Source organism: Musa acuminata, chromosome BXJ1-5 (assembly GCF_036884655.1).
Source record: "Musa acuminata AAA Group cultivar baxijiao chromosome BXJ1-5, Cavendish_Baxijiao_AAA, whole genome shotgun sequence".
Lineage (NCBI taxonomy): Eukaryota > Viridiplantae > Streptophyta > Magnoliopsida > Zingiberales > Musaceae > Musa > Musa acuminata.
In genome coordinates this window covers 10660001-10676046 of record NC_088331.1, presented here as the reverse complement: position 1 = coordinate 10676046, position 16046 = coordinate 10660001, and the positions used below count along the sequence as shown (strand labels likewise).

The 16046-nt window shown below is 32.9% G+C and overlaps 2 protein-coding genes across 2 annotated transcripts in view; both read left to right on the top strand.

The window, feature by feature from the left end:
- Window positions 1–1315: 1315 nt before the first annotated feature.
- On the top strand, window positions 1316–7706 carry LOC135673891 (probable serine protease EDA2). The gene is made up of 11 exons (XM_065183291.1): window positions 1316–1550; window positions 2846–2971; window positions 3568–3723; window positions 4582–4764; window positions 5176–5292; window positions 5643–5696; window positions 5768–5839; window positions 5993–6101; window positions 6199–6295; window positions 7265–7359; window positions 7570–7706. Exons 1-11 carry the CDS (start codon window positions 1386–1388, stop codon window positions 7704–7706), a joined length of 1311 nt encoding a protein of 436 aa, XP_065039363.1. The 5' UTR covers window positions 1316–1385.
- A 3461-nt stretch (window positions 7707–11167) lies between these two features.
- LOC103984950 (probable E3 ubiquitin-protein ligase XBOS34) overlaps window positions 11168–16046 on the top strand; it is a 5936-nt gene continuing 1057 nt past the window's right edge. Inside the window, exons 1-10 of the mRNA XM_009402537.3 lie at window positions 11168–11316; window positions 11421–11531; window positions 11675–11789; window positions 12849–12929; window positions 13021–13109; window positions 13224–13315; window positions 13473–13554; window positions 14168–14270; window positions 15700–15785; window positions 16015–16046. The exon at window positions 16015–16046 is cut by the window's right edge and continues 1057 nt beyond it. Coding sequence (XP_009400812.2) covers window positions 11430–11531; window positions 11675–11789; window positions 12849–12929; window positions 13021–13109; window positions 13224–13315; window positions 13473–13554; window positions 14168–14270; window positions 15700–15785; window positions 16015–16046 — 782 coding nt within the window. The 5' untranslated portion in view covers window positions 11168–11316; window positions 11421–11429. The remainder of the gene's footprint in view (window positions 11317–11420; window positions 11532–11674; window positions 11790–12848; window positions 12930–13020; window positions 13110–13223; window positions 13316–13472; window positions 13555–14167; window positions 14271–15699; window positions 15786–16014) is intronic.

Here is a 16046-nt window from a genome sequence, read left to right as displayed (position 1 = left end):
TGTGTTAAGATGATGGCTTTAATCCACAAGGAGATGACACCGGCTTGATGGTTGAGAAATTTAGAATCATTTCAGTTTAACCAAAGAAGCCCAAAACAATTAGCAATCATACTTGTAAGACATTTGGTTTGGGTGAAACTAAGGGAGGCACCTTCCTTAAGCCATTGGTCCTATATAACCAGTTGTAAATGTCACGACTCCATCAATAATTATGACGTTTTTAGCTCAACGGTGACTTCATACTGTGACTAATTTATGTCAATTAGACATCGGGCTTGATGGTTGAGAAATATAGAATCGTTTTAATTCAACCAAAGAAGCCAAAAGAGTTAGCAATCACACTTATAAGAAATTTGGTTCAGTGAAGCTAAGGGAGGCACCTTCTTCAAGCCATCGGCCTACGACCAATTGTAAATGAAATTAAAGTTAATTTTAATATACTCATTAGATCCTTAAAAGTTAGTTTAAGTCTTATCCACTTTCTATGTGGGACGAATCGGGATGGAGTGTTATAGTAAAAGTATGTAAAAGTAACATTAATGTTAAGCTATAAAATATTTTAGCAATTTAAAGCAAAGAAACATTCAAATACGATAAGGTTGAGCTTGTGAATGAATGGATTTAGATAAATAGTCAAAAAATAGACAAACGATTCCGAAGAAGCTTCCCGGCAAACACTTTGGGTAAACCTAAATATTTCATAACATCGTCTATCCACATGAAGTCATCTCTTTTTGTTAGATTCCTTGTCTCAACATGCTTAACGAAAGAGGTACCATATAGAATATGCGTCGAAATCTAACTATCGTCCCTAGGGATGTTAGTAGTGTGGATGCAAAAAAAAATGAAGAAAATTTTACAAGTTAAAAGAGGGTGAAAGCAGGAAGAACGAAGAGATCTTCCGAGAAATCAGACATATTTAAATCTATCAAGTTTCTCCACATTAATTAGTTGTTCTTCTCCATTGTCAAACCATGAAGAACTTCCATTCAGTTTGGTATCCTATTTATTAGTCATTAGGTGTGTGTTGTAAACCATCCTTCCTATTTATTGGCCATTTTTATCCCTCATCAAGCCACCACGAACTTCCATTGACTTGGGATCCTATTTATTGGCCATTAGGTGTGTATTTTGAGCCATCCTTCCTATTTATCGGTCATTCCAAGTTATTGGTTGTTTGTCTCTCCCGTCAAACCAGCAAGAACATCCATTGGGTTGGCATCTCTTCATGACCATCCTTTTTTCTTTGCAACATATTCGCATTGGTACGTTGGGTGCCAGTATAAATGTGCAACACCTAAGAACGAAAGATTAACCTCCCAAGAAGAAAGAGATCTTGGGAGCAAGATCTCTTTTCTTCTTCCTCTTCTCTTCTTCCTCCAATTATGATGAACCTCAAGGCCTTCTCCTTCTCTTTTCTTCTTCTACTCTTTTTCAATGCCTCCATGGTAGAGACGCATGGTTTTCGCTCTCGCAAATTGTATGATAGCAACATGCTCACCGAGAAGGAGAATTGGTTTGATCAGAATTTAGATCATTTCTCCCCCACGGTTAAGTCCTTTCTTTGTTTCTTTATCGTTTCCTTTTTCTTTTCTTCTTTTATATTTTTTTGCTTTTCCTTTGTTCTCCACTATTACTTGAGAAGTTTTTTATATAAAGTTTGGGATGAAAGTTAAGCTCGTTCGGAATAATTTATTATTTTAATCATGATGTATTTGCTAAAAAAATAGTTATATCGATAATTATATTGATCATATGCAATAGAAAGCAAAAGATTAAGGCTATATAGATATCGACTTAACCTTCTTATTTTGATACATGGGAAGATACCTATAATTTCTTCCTATGCCGAAGAGGATGACTATTTTGCTAATCAACAAGAAACAAGGTATTAGTCAATCAAATATGTCGGTGTGAACCGAAACCTATGGAACTATTGATAAGGATAATCTTTACATAAACTATTGTGGATATTTAAATCATAGGCTATTATATTGTGCAAAGTGAATGATATTTGTTGTCATAAGAAGTGAACAATAGCAAAGGTCTTGTTGCAACATTGTCTTTCACAAAGTCAAATATAGATCCTAGATTGTTTCAACTCGATAACACTAACAAAAGAAAGAAATATGGTCAAATTGTGCTAATTGTGCTAATAATAGAGGTAGAGAAGAAAGAAGAAGTGAGAAGTGATAATGCCAAAAGGAGAGAGAGAGAGAGAGAGAGAGAGAGAGAGGAGAATGGGGCTAATGATGAATCATAAAAACTAATAGAATCTCATCCATTTTTATTCAACATACATTTCTATGAAATTGCTGCCTCATTTATAGACAATGTTCTACCCTTATCTTCTTCTCCACCTCTAACTCAATTTCGATAATGGATCGATCTTTGCTAAGCTATTTCCTACTTTACAGAGGAAATTTGAATTTAGTATATTTATATTCTTCAGAGGCCTAAACATTTACCGATAGCGGAATTAGAATGCGTAAACTTTAATTAAAATTCATGAAAACAAGTTTAGAAAAACTTAAAAATAAAAATGACTAAAACTTAAATTTGAACTAAACATGGGTAGAAATCAGATTCAAGTATAGATTAAAGTAGACAACATTCGACCGACTTACACAAATCGGGTTTGGTATCTCACAAAAGATCTTGGGTTTCATAAAGCATTGTTATAGGGAGTATTAGCATTCACAAGAAGATCTCTATTTAATGCTTATTCTAAGTATTGTTGTTCACATGTCTTTCTGATCTTTTTCTTCAACATCTGTGTTTGTTATTCATGCATTTTTGGATTGGCTTTTGCTCAAAAAAGTGTTTGGACATTTCTCCAATGCAGGATCATTCTACATTCAAGCAAAGATATTTTGAATATCTTGGTTACTATAAGCCTCCAGAGGGACCAATCTTCCTACTTGTTGGTGGTGAATCTGAACAGATTGGGATTGGCAAAAGTTTTTATACTGTAAGTATAGTCTTTCTTTCAATCATGAAAAGAAATTGTATCACAACCTTACTTCAAAATTTTGCAGTGGGATAATAAATTAATTTCCTTAACAATTGAAGTTGTCATATATCAAACGATGAATTTGATTCATGTTAAATCAATTTTTAATTATTTTTAGTATTTGCAAAGTCATTTGAACTTTCGTAATACTTCTGTGATGATAATTTATACTTTTCGGTTGTATTTTCATGTAAGTGGATAGACATTCCACATTCTTTTTGCATTTTGGAACAAATATTTGGTTTCTTGAAAATCTAGTATGAGTAATCATGATATAATTGGAACTTATGATCTTGTTATTGTGTGTTTGCCATTAGATTGTCTAAATAACTATTGTATGTTAGTGTCTAAACTGAAAGAATGAAGAGTGTAGTATGAAAGAAAAGTTTGATCTTTGCAATAGTGTTAACTATAGAAGGTGAAAACATGAATGAAATTTGTGATATGTAGAAGCTAAAATTTTGTACCGATCTTGTGTAAAGGTCTATGCTTTCGATCAAATGACTTGGCGTCGACTATCGTTGTTGTTTCTCTAATTTTGTAACAACATGTAGGAGCTAGCGGAGAAGTTTGGTGCTGCCATAGTTTCTATCGAGCATCGGTATTATGGGAAGAGTACTCCTTACAAGGAATTGACAACAGAAAATCTAAAATATTTGTCCTCAAAACAAGCTATATTTGATTTGGCTGTTTTTCGCCAATATTACCAGGTAAAAGTTTCACATTCTTTCATGATTAATGTGATCCCTCAATATTTTTTTGTTTCATTTGTATGGCTCATTTTCTACGCTTTCGATTCTCTCCGATATTATGTCGTGTATGTGTTGAATCATAAGTTTCATGGTTTAAATTTAATTGATGAAGTTTTCTTAAGTGTCCACTATGCGATGCAAAACAATGTGTGTTAGGCATAAGACCTTATTTCAAACCAAGACATATAATAGAGGATGTGAGCCTTATTGAGTCAAGAAAAAATCTTAACTCACATGATTGTATATAAACAGTAAATGTACTAAATCATTTTCCTTTATAATCATGACTAAATGTAAGCTTTAATTGGATTGTTCAATCACATATTATGAAGTTCTTTCAAGAGTTCAAAATACAACATAGATTTAATTTGTTAGACCAACAAAAAAAATAAATCTCATTCATCGAATACTCTTATGTGTCCTTTTTACGATATTTTTAGTGTTAGAGATATGACTTTACCGATCTTTTGTATCGATTTGTATTTAACAATGATGAGTTCAGGGAGAAAATTATGTCTTTCTCGATGTAAGCATAAGATCATTCATGTAATTAACTAGACAACCAATTTAGTCAAGATGCTTATTGCATCAAGAATCACAATCCCTAGCATTTGCTTTGTAAGGCTTTCTTTAATGGCTGAGATCATCTTCTGATGATATAAAATGGATTAATAGAATATTATAGTTTGAGGACAAATGATAAGTTGGTCAATTAATAATTTCTTTCATTTAAAGTTTTGTTATCCCCACTTTCACTTCCTATTGATCTATAAATCTCTATAACTATTCCATATAGCTAACTCTTCTTTTCTACAGGAATTGTTGAATGCAAAATATAATGTTTCGGAAACCGAAAATCGATGGTTCGTAATTGGAGGTTCATATTCTGGAGGACTTGCAGCTTATTTTCGCTTGAAGTTCCCTCATCTAACTTGTGGGGCTTATGCAAGCTCAGCTGCTCTTATAGCAATCTACAATTTCACAGAATATGACCAACAGGTGCATAAGCATTTGCTACCTTTTGCAATGTTGGATATCATGTTTTATGTTGCCATATATAATGAAATGCTCCATAGAAACCTATCATATAAAAAATTCATGAGTTTTATACTTCACTAATGGTGAAAATATGGAGAGAGAGAGAGAGAGAGAGAGAGAGAGAGAGAGAGAGAGAGAGTATTTGCAAGGATAGCATTATTTTGGGAGAGAATAAATTGAATGGTTTCACCAATCAAAACATTAGGTAGCTTTATCTTAGCTGGACCAAAGAAACAAATTGCTAAGCTAACCTGACCATTAAGTAGTTCCATACTGAAGAAAATGAATACTTAGTATTCATTGGGGTGGAGACTCTTAGATGGTCCCATTTTGGCTGCTCATATCTTCTCTTCATTGTTGTCTTTTTTGCAGATTGGAACTACAGCTGGACCTGAATGCAAGACTGTGCTTCAAGAAATCACTCATCTTGTTGATGAACAGCTTAACTCTGATAGGCAATCAATCAAAGAATTGTTTGGTGCATCTAAGGTAACACTTCATTGGTATCTTTCTTCTGCATTTTTGCTCAAAACTGATGAAAGATTATTATAATAATGGTATATACATTTTATACTTGTATTTGGCCCCCTTTTTGTTTTGTTAAATCAAACATCTCTAGATCATCATTCAATTAAAAGTTATTGAATGATCAGTTCCTCATAATCAGTGAGGCATTGCATAGTTAAGTAAAAATTACATAATTAATATTTATGTTTTTGATTTTGAGTAGGGAACCTCATCTTTTTCTACTTTTCATGTTTCCAAATAACTATTATCATGAATATATTATGCCGATACGAAGACTATCTTAGTCATTTGAAATTATTTATCCGATATAGATCGACAACGACGATGACTTTCGATTCCTAGTTGCCGATGCTGCAGCCCTGTCGGTAAGCAAATCATTTGAATACAATCGAGTTCTTTTCAGAATTTTATTTCTAATTCTTCTCGAACCTTTCAGCTACAATACGGCTTTCATGACTTTGTATGTGATCTTCTTGTTAATGCCAAAAAGAATGGCTCCAATATATTGGTATGCTCTCCTCTATTCCTCTTATGCATTTGATGGATCGGATCATTGGGGCATAGTTGGATTTCATTTATTCAGTTCTTCTATGACATGTTTTGATAATATAATAATCGATCGCGAATGAAGAATATGACAATCTAAATTTGGTGATTGCAGGAAGCATATGCAGACTATGTGAAGAATGTAGCTAACCAAGGAATATTTGGTGTCACACTTGAATATTATGATCGTTTATATTTGAAGGATCCAACTAGTGGAAATAGTGGTACTGTTTTCTTTGATCTTTTAACCTCATATAAGGTTTGAAGTTGTGCTTTCATATTCCAAGCATTGATAGCATTTTTCTTTTCTCCTTCTAAAAGCTTATCGATTATGGTGGTTCTACATATGTTCTGAGATGGGATATTTCCTGGTGGCACCACAGAATGATTCTATTCGTTCAACAAAGCTTGATGAAAGGTACTATTTCATCCAACAATTTAGTCGCGATATTCGAAAATTCTCATTTCATCCTATGCTAGAATAATTTAGTTTTACAAATATAAACTAATCAATCAAACACACTTTGAAGAACTTTTTCTAAGAATAACATATGAAAATATTAAGCTTCTACCAATCTATAATATCCTAGCGTTGTTCACATCGGTTCATATGAAGGAAAGTAAATTATCAGTACAAAATTTCCAATGGTAATTGTTAATAAGATATAATGTGTGCGACATAAAGGACTTTGGATCGATTTGGTCTTGCAGTTATTCCGGATTGTATAGCAAGCTAGAAGAGCTAGAAGAACTTAACCGATATCGAGTAATTTGATGCGAAAGTTACTTTGAATAGCTAAGACATGTTCTCATAATTTTTTGAGGTATAGAAGTGGAATTATGCACTAGCATAGTATCATAAAAATGCTATAAAAGTTATAAAAAAAACAAATGGGGGACTTATTTAGGATGAGGATATGCTTAGTTGACCAAATTTATAAAATGAAAAGTTAGAAAAGGTACTTTGAGCTAAACATAAAATTCTAGAAATAATACAAAAAATAACAAAAATTATGAATTAATGCTTATGAAGATAATTAAGTTAAATGCTCAACTAGATTTTTAGAGGAACTAAGGATCTATGACAACTTGTGGGGGCATTAATATTACTATTTGAATTGGCCATTCATGTATTTTTTTTCCAGGAAACAATTGGAGAGTAGATAATGTAACATATTATTATGATTCTTATAATTTTGATCTTGATAGAAGGGCCATTACCTAAAGCAATGCATTACATCTCTCTTAAGAATATAAGCATAGTTTCTGTCAATTTGAACTGAAAATATTTAATAGATTATAAATGTTAGATATGACATAGGTAGAATATGTATCTATTTATGATTAGATTTTGTTAGTTCTTAAAATATTCTTTTGATTACTATAGATACAATTTAGACTTCTGCAAAGACATATTTGGGGAAGGGGTTTATCCTGATTCAGACATGGCCAACACTTATTATGGAGGAAGAAAATTTGCAGGTATGCTCGTTTTGTTTTGTGTATGTGTGTGTATGTATATGTATGTATATATATATATATATATATATATATATATATATATATATATATATATATATATATATATATATATATGAGTTATATCTAAACTAAAGAACATGTTTAGATTCGTAAACAAGAAAATCGATATGTGATTGATCTTATTCATATTTAATTTTTTTGAATATGTAGGTTCAAGAGTAATCTTCACCAATGGCTCCCAAGATCCATGCCGCCATATATCTAAGCAAACATCATCCAAAGACGGTAAGAGTGGCTACCAAGCATTCATTATCTCGATCGTTAATAGTTCAGATTCATTTCCATAGATATTTATAGCTCTAGAATGAATTTGATTATTTAGATACTAATAATATCTATAACTTTGTTATACGAATGAATTATTGATTTGTATAACTCCGATAGTCATACGTATTACATTCTACTATTCTTCATGCTAATTATAAATGGCTCGTTAATCTTTTTTAGTGCCTTCCTACATGGTCGAGTGCAATGGATGTGCACACGGTATCGATGTTTTGGGATGTCCTTATGCACCCGAGGATACCAAAGGTATAGCTAAGTTCCTCTCGTTTGATCGATCATATGTTGAAACCAACTAAATCATCAATGCATGACTTCTCGATAATATTTATATTTGATTGGTATTCACAAAAATGATTATAATTATTCTTCGCAATATGGAAAAAATTATAATATCAATGTGGCAAATTTCAATTTTTGTATCTTATCGATATGTATAGCCAAATTACATGCTCTCATATGCACTACATTCGTTTAGGTGATGTGTGTCGTCAAGCAGTAAGTGAAGTGAGACAAAAAATAGCACAAGACATCGACATGTGGCTTTCGGATTGCTAAGCTATAGGAGGGAGTTTTATGAGTCATTTGAAGATATTACTAATGATATGTATCCATGGAGACATTTCAAGATTTGTATACTGTTTACTTGATTCAAAGAATCAAGCAATATATTTCATACAATTCGATCTTATTTCTATCTATTATGCCGTGGATAATGCTTGACAAACAACCTATTTGTAGCACTAATCATTTGTATAAGATAGCAATACAACTCTTAACCTTCATTCACAAAGATCACAGTCTAGGAAATATTAACTAAATATTAAAAATACATTTAGAACACATGGCTTTACTTTTACAATCCAATGGGTTATTGAATTATCTCCTCTTTCCTACTATTAATCTTACATAAAGGTATAATCTATCGAATATTTGAAGTCCTCATGAGTTTTTAATCATGTATTCCAAAATTGTAAGTGGTGAAATACTTTTGTTAAATAGTTTTAAAATAAATAAAAAATATTAGTAAAACTAAAACAAATAAAAAAATATTTTTTTGGTATAAAACTCTCATATTTGTTTTTCTAAACTACTAATGTAGATATAGAATGTAGTGAAGTACAATAGGAAAAAATGAATTAGGTTTATTAATATAATATAATTATATTAGTATCGAAGCAATTCAACCTTAAGCATCAAATTTGTATGTACTGAATACGTAAATATAATCGCATAGATACCAAAAAATAAATGGCAAAAAAGGAAATTATTTGTCTAAAATGCTAATCATATTCGATATGATAATACACATTATATAACAATATTGGCTTAAAATATAATACATATTGATTAAGTTATTCTTTTTAATCCAAATGCTAAGTCGGTATATCTGTGGATTGAGAATTTTACGTCGAGAAACTACGTATAAGATTCTTAGTTTTAATTTTGTATTTATGTTATAATAATTCCAATCAATCTTGTTTTCTTGACATTTTCACTTTTTTATGTTATAATAATTCCAATCAATCTTGTTTTCTTAACATTTTCACTTTTATATTCTATGTTTAATTATAAATATATGTTTTTTTATTGGTATATAGTGAAAAGCATGTTAATAGGTACGTCGTTCTAACTTTGGTTGATATAGATTAACATAAAATTTGATAAGACATAGGTACGTCGTAGTATGACATACTATTCGATATGATCGATACATAATCCCACAAGGGATCGATACGAATGCAACATACTGATTTATAAATATATCCCATCGTATCATATCGATACGTTAATATGGTTTGATACATAATATCGTATCGACAATTAATCGGTAAGACAAATCATAGATCAAGGTATATGATGCTTTGGTCTACTTGGTTAAGTTATTAGTGATGTAATACTTTCTATGTGTTCAAGATAGTGATTTAAAATTTTTATAATTAATATATAATTAATGGGAGTATCTACGTTTATTCATAGATGTAAACAAAATCTAACACAACTTATCACTACGACATGTTTTCCACCTTCCAAACTATAACTAGAAGATGGGATTCAAGAATGTTGACCTTTATGCACATGAACAAGTCCTCTTCCAAATCAATTTGTGTGATGGAGGAGGCATCGTAGAAATCAAACAACATTAATATGTTGTCTCAACAGATATCCTAATAACTAAGACATTAATATGTTGTCCAAACATATATCCTAATAGTTAATACATTCGGGTCCGAGTGCATATATGAGTGTTTTGTATGTGATTTAATGTGATGAAAATTTCTTTCTATTTTTTAAACTAATACGATCAAATTTTAAGTTTTTTTTTTAAGCTATCCATAAGGGCAAAGTTTTAAAAAAGACTCTTATTTTTTATTATTTTTAATTAACATCTTATTTTAAACAAAATTCCTATAGAGCTTTTCTTTTAGACGATGATACTGTCTCTACCTTCGACTCGTAACCGTCACTTTCAACCCACACTAGCTCCCTTTGTCAAGGTGACGACGGGCAAAGGAGTGGCTTGTATGCCTTCGCCTTCACCCACAACCCCCTTCGCCAAGATGACGAAAAAGACATCTAAGGGTGAAGACCGTGGCAACCCTCGTGCTTCCTCCTTCCTTGCACGTAACCCTTACATCTCACCCCCCCCCCCCCCCCCCCCAAGCCAAGGGTAAAAGCAATGGCAACTCTCGCACCCCACCTATGATCAACATTGTGGGGGGGGGGGGGGGAAGGGTTACGACAACAACATAAACAGTTGTAAGCGATGATAGTGAGGGCGAGAGAGCATGGGTCGCCATCAACGGTAATAGATGAAGGTGGTGAGCGAAAGGTGGGGGAGTCGATCGTTGAGATCACTAAAGACAAAAGCGACGATCGATGTGACGGAAGTAAAGAGAAAATCATCAAAGAAAAGTACGTTACATAAGAATCTTTAAAAAGAAGGTTATAAGAATTTTTCAAAAATAAAAGTTTTTTATTAAAATAATTTATCTATCTCGTGATGTGATACATGAAAAAAGAAATTAAATTAAATAGGAATCACATGTTATTATTGAGTTGAGATAATTTACTCAAAACAATTTATCTATCTCGTGGTGTGATAGATGAAAAAATAAAATAAATTAAATAAAAATCACATGTTATTATTGAGTTGAGATGATTTAATCTTAGAATGGTAGTGATATCAATCTCTAACACATTTAATTCATTTTACATATACAAGAAATTTATAAGACATTATTCCAAAACAAAATCAACTGTATAAATCATTCCGAATAAAATACTCCATGCAATGGAAAATAATGTGATACATTCTTCTGATTGATGTCAAAAAACTTGCAGTGTTCCTAATTGATATTTTTTTGCTAATTTTCATTTGCAGTATAATTTAATTATCTATATAGATAATTATTTACATTCGTATGTTTATTTAATACCCAAAAGCAAATAATCTTCTAGAACAAAATTTGTGCCATCAAGCCCGAGTTCTTCCTGAGCGTCTTCGCTCCTTCGTTCCTGATTTCCTCCATCGATTCCTCTCATTCTCCATTAAAGGTCGCATCTTTCGGCGTTTCATCGATCTTTTTTGGGGAAAGGAGATCCCTTTTTCTGGTGCCGGATTGGCTTTCCTGTTGTTCTGAGAGCCCTTTTTGGAGAGGCTCAATCTCTTCGTTCGATTTATGTTGTTTAACTAGGGTTTTGATTTCTGGAGGAAGGTCTTCTCCATGGGAGCGCAACAATCCAAGGAGGAATTGCTCTATCAGCAGGTCAATTATGGCAACATCGAGGGGATTAGAGCCCTTCGCAGCCAAGGCGCCGGACTTGAAGTAAGTCACACAATTACACGTCGAATGTGTTCGGTCAATTACGATATGTTGGAATTCCAATTGCGTCGAACTGTAAGCGAATGCTGCGAAAGAATTTTGGAAGTTATGTTTTCTTGGATTGGCTTCTTGGTGTTTGTTTGCAGTGGATGGATAAAGAAGGGAAAACCCCCTTGATCGTTGCGTGCTTGAGGCATGATCTCTTGCCTGTCGCGAAGGCGCTGATTGAAATGGGTGCCAATGTCAACGTATACAGGCCTGGTGAGAAGTTTATTCTGGTGCCATATTCAGGATTTTGTGTCACATCTGGTTCACCTCAAATAAGAAAAAATGCATCATGTCGAAATAAATCTGCCACGAAATTAATACTAGGTTCCGTAATTAATACAACTTGAAGTATGAGCTAGGGTTATTTTAACAGGTTCTTAGAGCCGAACTAATTGATGCCGATGGAAGCTATGTCACCTTGGTTTTTGTCCCTCCGTGTAAGATGGCAAGATCCATAGAGTTGAATGATGATTCTGTTTTTTTTTTTTTGGGTTATTTATGAGTATTGTTGTTAACTTAATCAGGTACGCAAACTGCAATATTTACTTATAATTAATGATGTGTTGATACTTCTTGAGTAAGTTGATGAGATGAATTAACCTAGCAGATGTTTTGAGAGGCTTTTAGCTCATTCTTTGACAATCTATACAGAAATTCATAATCGAAAAGAAAGAGAAGAAAAGAAAAGAGAAGACTGTTTTTGCCTTGTCCTTTTAGGATGAAGAGGAAAGGAATGAAGGATCAATTAAAATTTTCTTCTACCCCTAATTTTCCATTTTTTGTGGTTAGAAAACAGTGATTTGTGTCGGTGCGTGCCTTAGGTCATTGTGTGTGTATGCTCATAATGCCCGAGTGTGATTCAATCTACTTCTCTCCTTTTGTGTCCTAAATTTGTAACCAAATAAACAACATAACTTTCTCTCATCTCTTTGCTTCTCTTCAAATCTCTCCCTCGACACTGATTGCAAGGCATTGTGGTTTTGTACCATTTTCATTCTTGTTTATTTCTACACAAGTGGCTTTTATTTTTCAAGGCATTTGTTACACAAATAAAATCTGCATGCTTTATTGAAGAACTGGGTTTGTAACCAAATGAATTATGACATAAAATCTGCTTATAGCATATGTCTCATTTGGTGTATTATAATTTTCTTTTTTTTAATTTTTTGGAGCAGGTATATGTACCTTCATCTTTTTTTGTGTGTTTTCTATTAAATTATTGAAAATGGAAAAGTATGTGAAGCTTTAAATTCCTTTATTTTTCCACTGTAGGGTGTCATGCAGGAACTCCCTTGCACCATGCTGCAAAGAAGGGCCTTGAGCAAACTGTTCATCTCCTTATTTCCAATGGAGGTACATCTATGTCAGCAACTGTTCAAAATATTATTTTTCCTCTTGCATTTTCTATTGTTGATGGTTCTTGTGTACTTCGTAAATATCACAGCAAATCCATTCATTATGAATGATGATTGTCATACTGCACTTGATTTGGCTAGAGAAAAGGGGCACATTAATGTTGTCCGGGCCATTGAGGTATGCTAAATCCTTGTTAACTTTTAGTTTTAGTCTCTGTTATTCATGGATTCTAAATTTGTTGTGTGATTGCAAGTTATATGTGGTTCTTTTGTTGATGTCGCTTGTTTTCAGAACCGGGTTTCTCTTTTCGCTGGATGGCTGCGTGAAGTTCATGGACCAGGCTTTTTGGAAGCACTTGCTCGACAACTGTTGACACGGAAAATGTCTGTATATTCTTTTATTAGTTCTTTATGTTTATATAAGTTTTTTCCTTGAGAAACATCATCTGTGATTAGTATAATCTAGAGAATATATTTATGTGAACTTTTATTTCCTTAAAGAGTTCTGAAGATGCTGATCATCATTGCATTGATTCTGCAGTTGGGTAGTTGTTTTGCCAAGTGATGCTCGTAATCCAACAAGACCCCTCAAGTTTGAGTTAGCTATTTATTCTGATCTGCAGGTATAACACAGAAGCGTCATCATGTATGGGTTCTCCATTTCCATCTCTAAGATGATTTCTTATCTTGCTTTCAATATTTTGCTGAACATTAATATTAAGCCACCAGTAGTTTGACTATGTATGTTGCACATTTGGCAAATATTACCACTCATGTTTGTATGCAGAAAATGCTTTAGCAAGGATACTTTGTGCACCTTGTTCAAGCATTTTTTGCAACAAATTACCTTTTCATAATTGCACTTTGATTAATATAATGATCTGAGCAATGTTTATTTTTGTCTGGCCTTGAGAATTCATATTTGTCCCACTGGAGTGTGGTGTTTTCTTTTTGAATATTTTTTGTATTGTGAATTTCAATTGTGAAAGTCATGCTGATTTATGACTAAGAGCACAGTGTATCAGTTTTAGAGGAGGGCTGGCCAAAGTATTAGTTTACTCATAAATGAATCATCTTTAATCTCTAGACAACATTTAGATTTACATAATTTTGAACTGAGTTCCGTTTGTTATTCCTTTTATCAGGAAAAGGCTAGATACTTTTCTTTTTCCATTGAAGTAGTCAACAAATCAGTTAGGTCATTGGTTTCTACTCACTCAGTTTTTTTTTTGGCAGACTGCGAGACCACGTACTGTTATTCAACTCTGGAACGTTCATATTGAAGAACCCAAATTCAACCAAGTAGATCCTGCTGTTATCATTGTTGATAAAGCTACAAGTATGTCTCTCCATTGTTCTAGAATTTGTTAAATGAGAGAGAGTAACTTGAGAAAAGCAAATACAAGGTGTAACATGGTTTGGAGTTCTTCCTTAACAAACTCTTGTTACCTAAATATTTTTTTAAAAAATAAAATATTATGTTTTAAAAAAAACAAACATGTGTTCTATCTTCAAAATGCTTCTGTAGTCTCTGAGAGTATCAAACTTCTTTTCAGCTCTGTAATCTTTCGGCTCTTCTCCAGAGGCCAAAATGCTTACATTTCCCACTCCACATGCTTGTGAATCCATGACTTTCAAATTTTGTCACTGAATTCTGTTCAGAGACCCTCCGGGCGGTGCTTAGTCTGGCTTCAGGCTGGTGAAAAAAGATTCTATATCTTACATCTATGGTTCTTTATATTGTTTAAAACAAATTATCTACTTTAGTTTTTTGTTTTGTAGTGGCAAACATCTCATTTTATGTTTCTGTTTAAACTTCTCAAGCTTAGGGGTGCATCAACTTCTTATATACTTTAGGTCACCTTTTGTTCCAGCTCACTATTTGAACTCTACTGGTTCACATGTGCTGGTGACTACTTATGGAAAAGGTTTCCTATAAAATTGATTGAGTGCTTACAGTCAGATTAATGTTTTATACCACCTGAATTCTCAATTCTTTGGTGCATAGATAGTTCCAATTTATCCCACTGTAGTCTGTGGTTACATGCTTTGGTATTATTGCATGTAAACTATGGTCGTCACTGGTAAGCAATATTTTGATTCTATGCTTCCAAATTTTATTAGGTGTATATATTGGCATATCATACTTTTAATTGTTTGTAAACTATTGGAAGTTCCTTTCTTGTTTGTTTCTATGTTATGTGAAGTCTTCATTGTAGTTGCCCTGTAGTGATCATACATAATTTGTTTTTTTATGTATTGGTTGGATGTAAGTTGAAGAAAGAAATGGAAAAAGATTGTGTGTATACTACCCTACTGCTTCTAATGCATAGTGCTATCAGCCAAAAGATACTATTCTCCTTTTTTTCCACTGCACTTTGTTCTTTTTCCAAGTGGTAACCCAAGTAGCACATAATCCAGAAGAATTTCTTCATGAAGTCCATTGTACCCTTCCATATGTAGTGTCTTTTAGGACCTCAGGCAATCTAACTTGAAGGGATTTTTTTTTTTCCGGAAGCTACTTCTCTGATGTTGCTTGTCCTTGGGACTTAATTATACTAGATGTTTTGGGAACATCAATTATTAAGCATGATAGACTCGATCCTTTCAGTGAAGATTGATGGCTGATAATGAACATTAACTGAGGTTGTTTTAATATGAGAGGAGGTTTTCCTACCATCAGAAACACCTGCATCTTGTGGATTAATTGCAGTATTATTTCTCAGATCAGTTTTATGTTTGTAGATTTAATTATTCCTTTTATTCAGGAGCGCGATATAAGTTTTTATCTGCATATGAAGGTGACAAACAACAATTACGATGGTTCTTCAGTGCATGCCAAGGAATTTCCCAGGTATTTACTTGTCAAAATAAATTCCATCCAAATTATTCAAGTAATTTTCTATGATTGTGTAGCATAAATTCCATCCTGGGAACCATGTCAATTATAAAGCTTACTGAAGCATTGGAATTTTACTTGCATTTCTAACATCATAACAATTGCATTATTTTTCCACCTGCATGGTAATGGAATTCGAATTTATCACTTGCTTCGATGATCTGTAAATTGTTGCCTGGTACAGGTCATGGATTGCATTTCAGCAATGCCAACAGG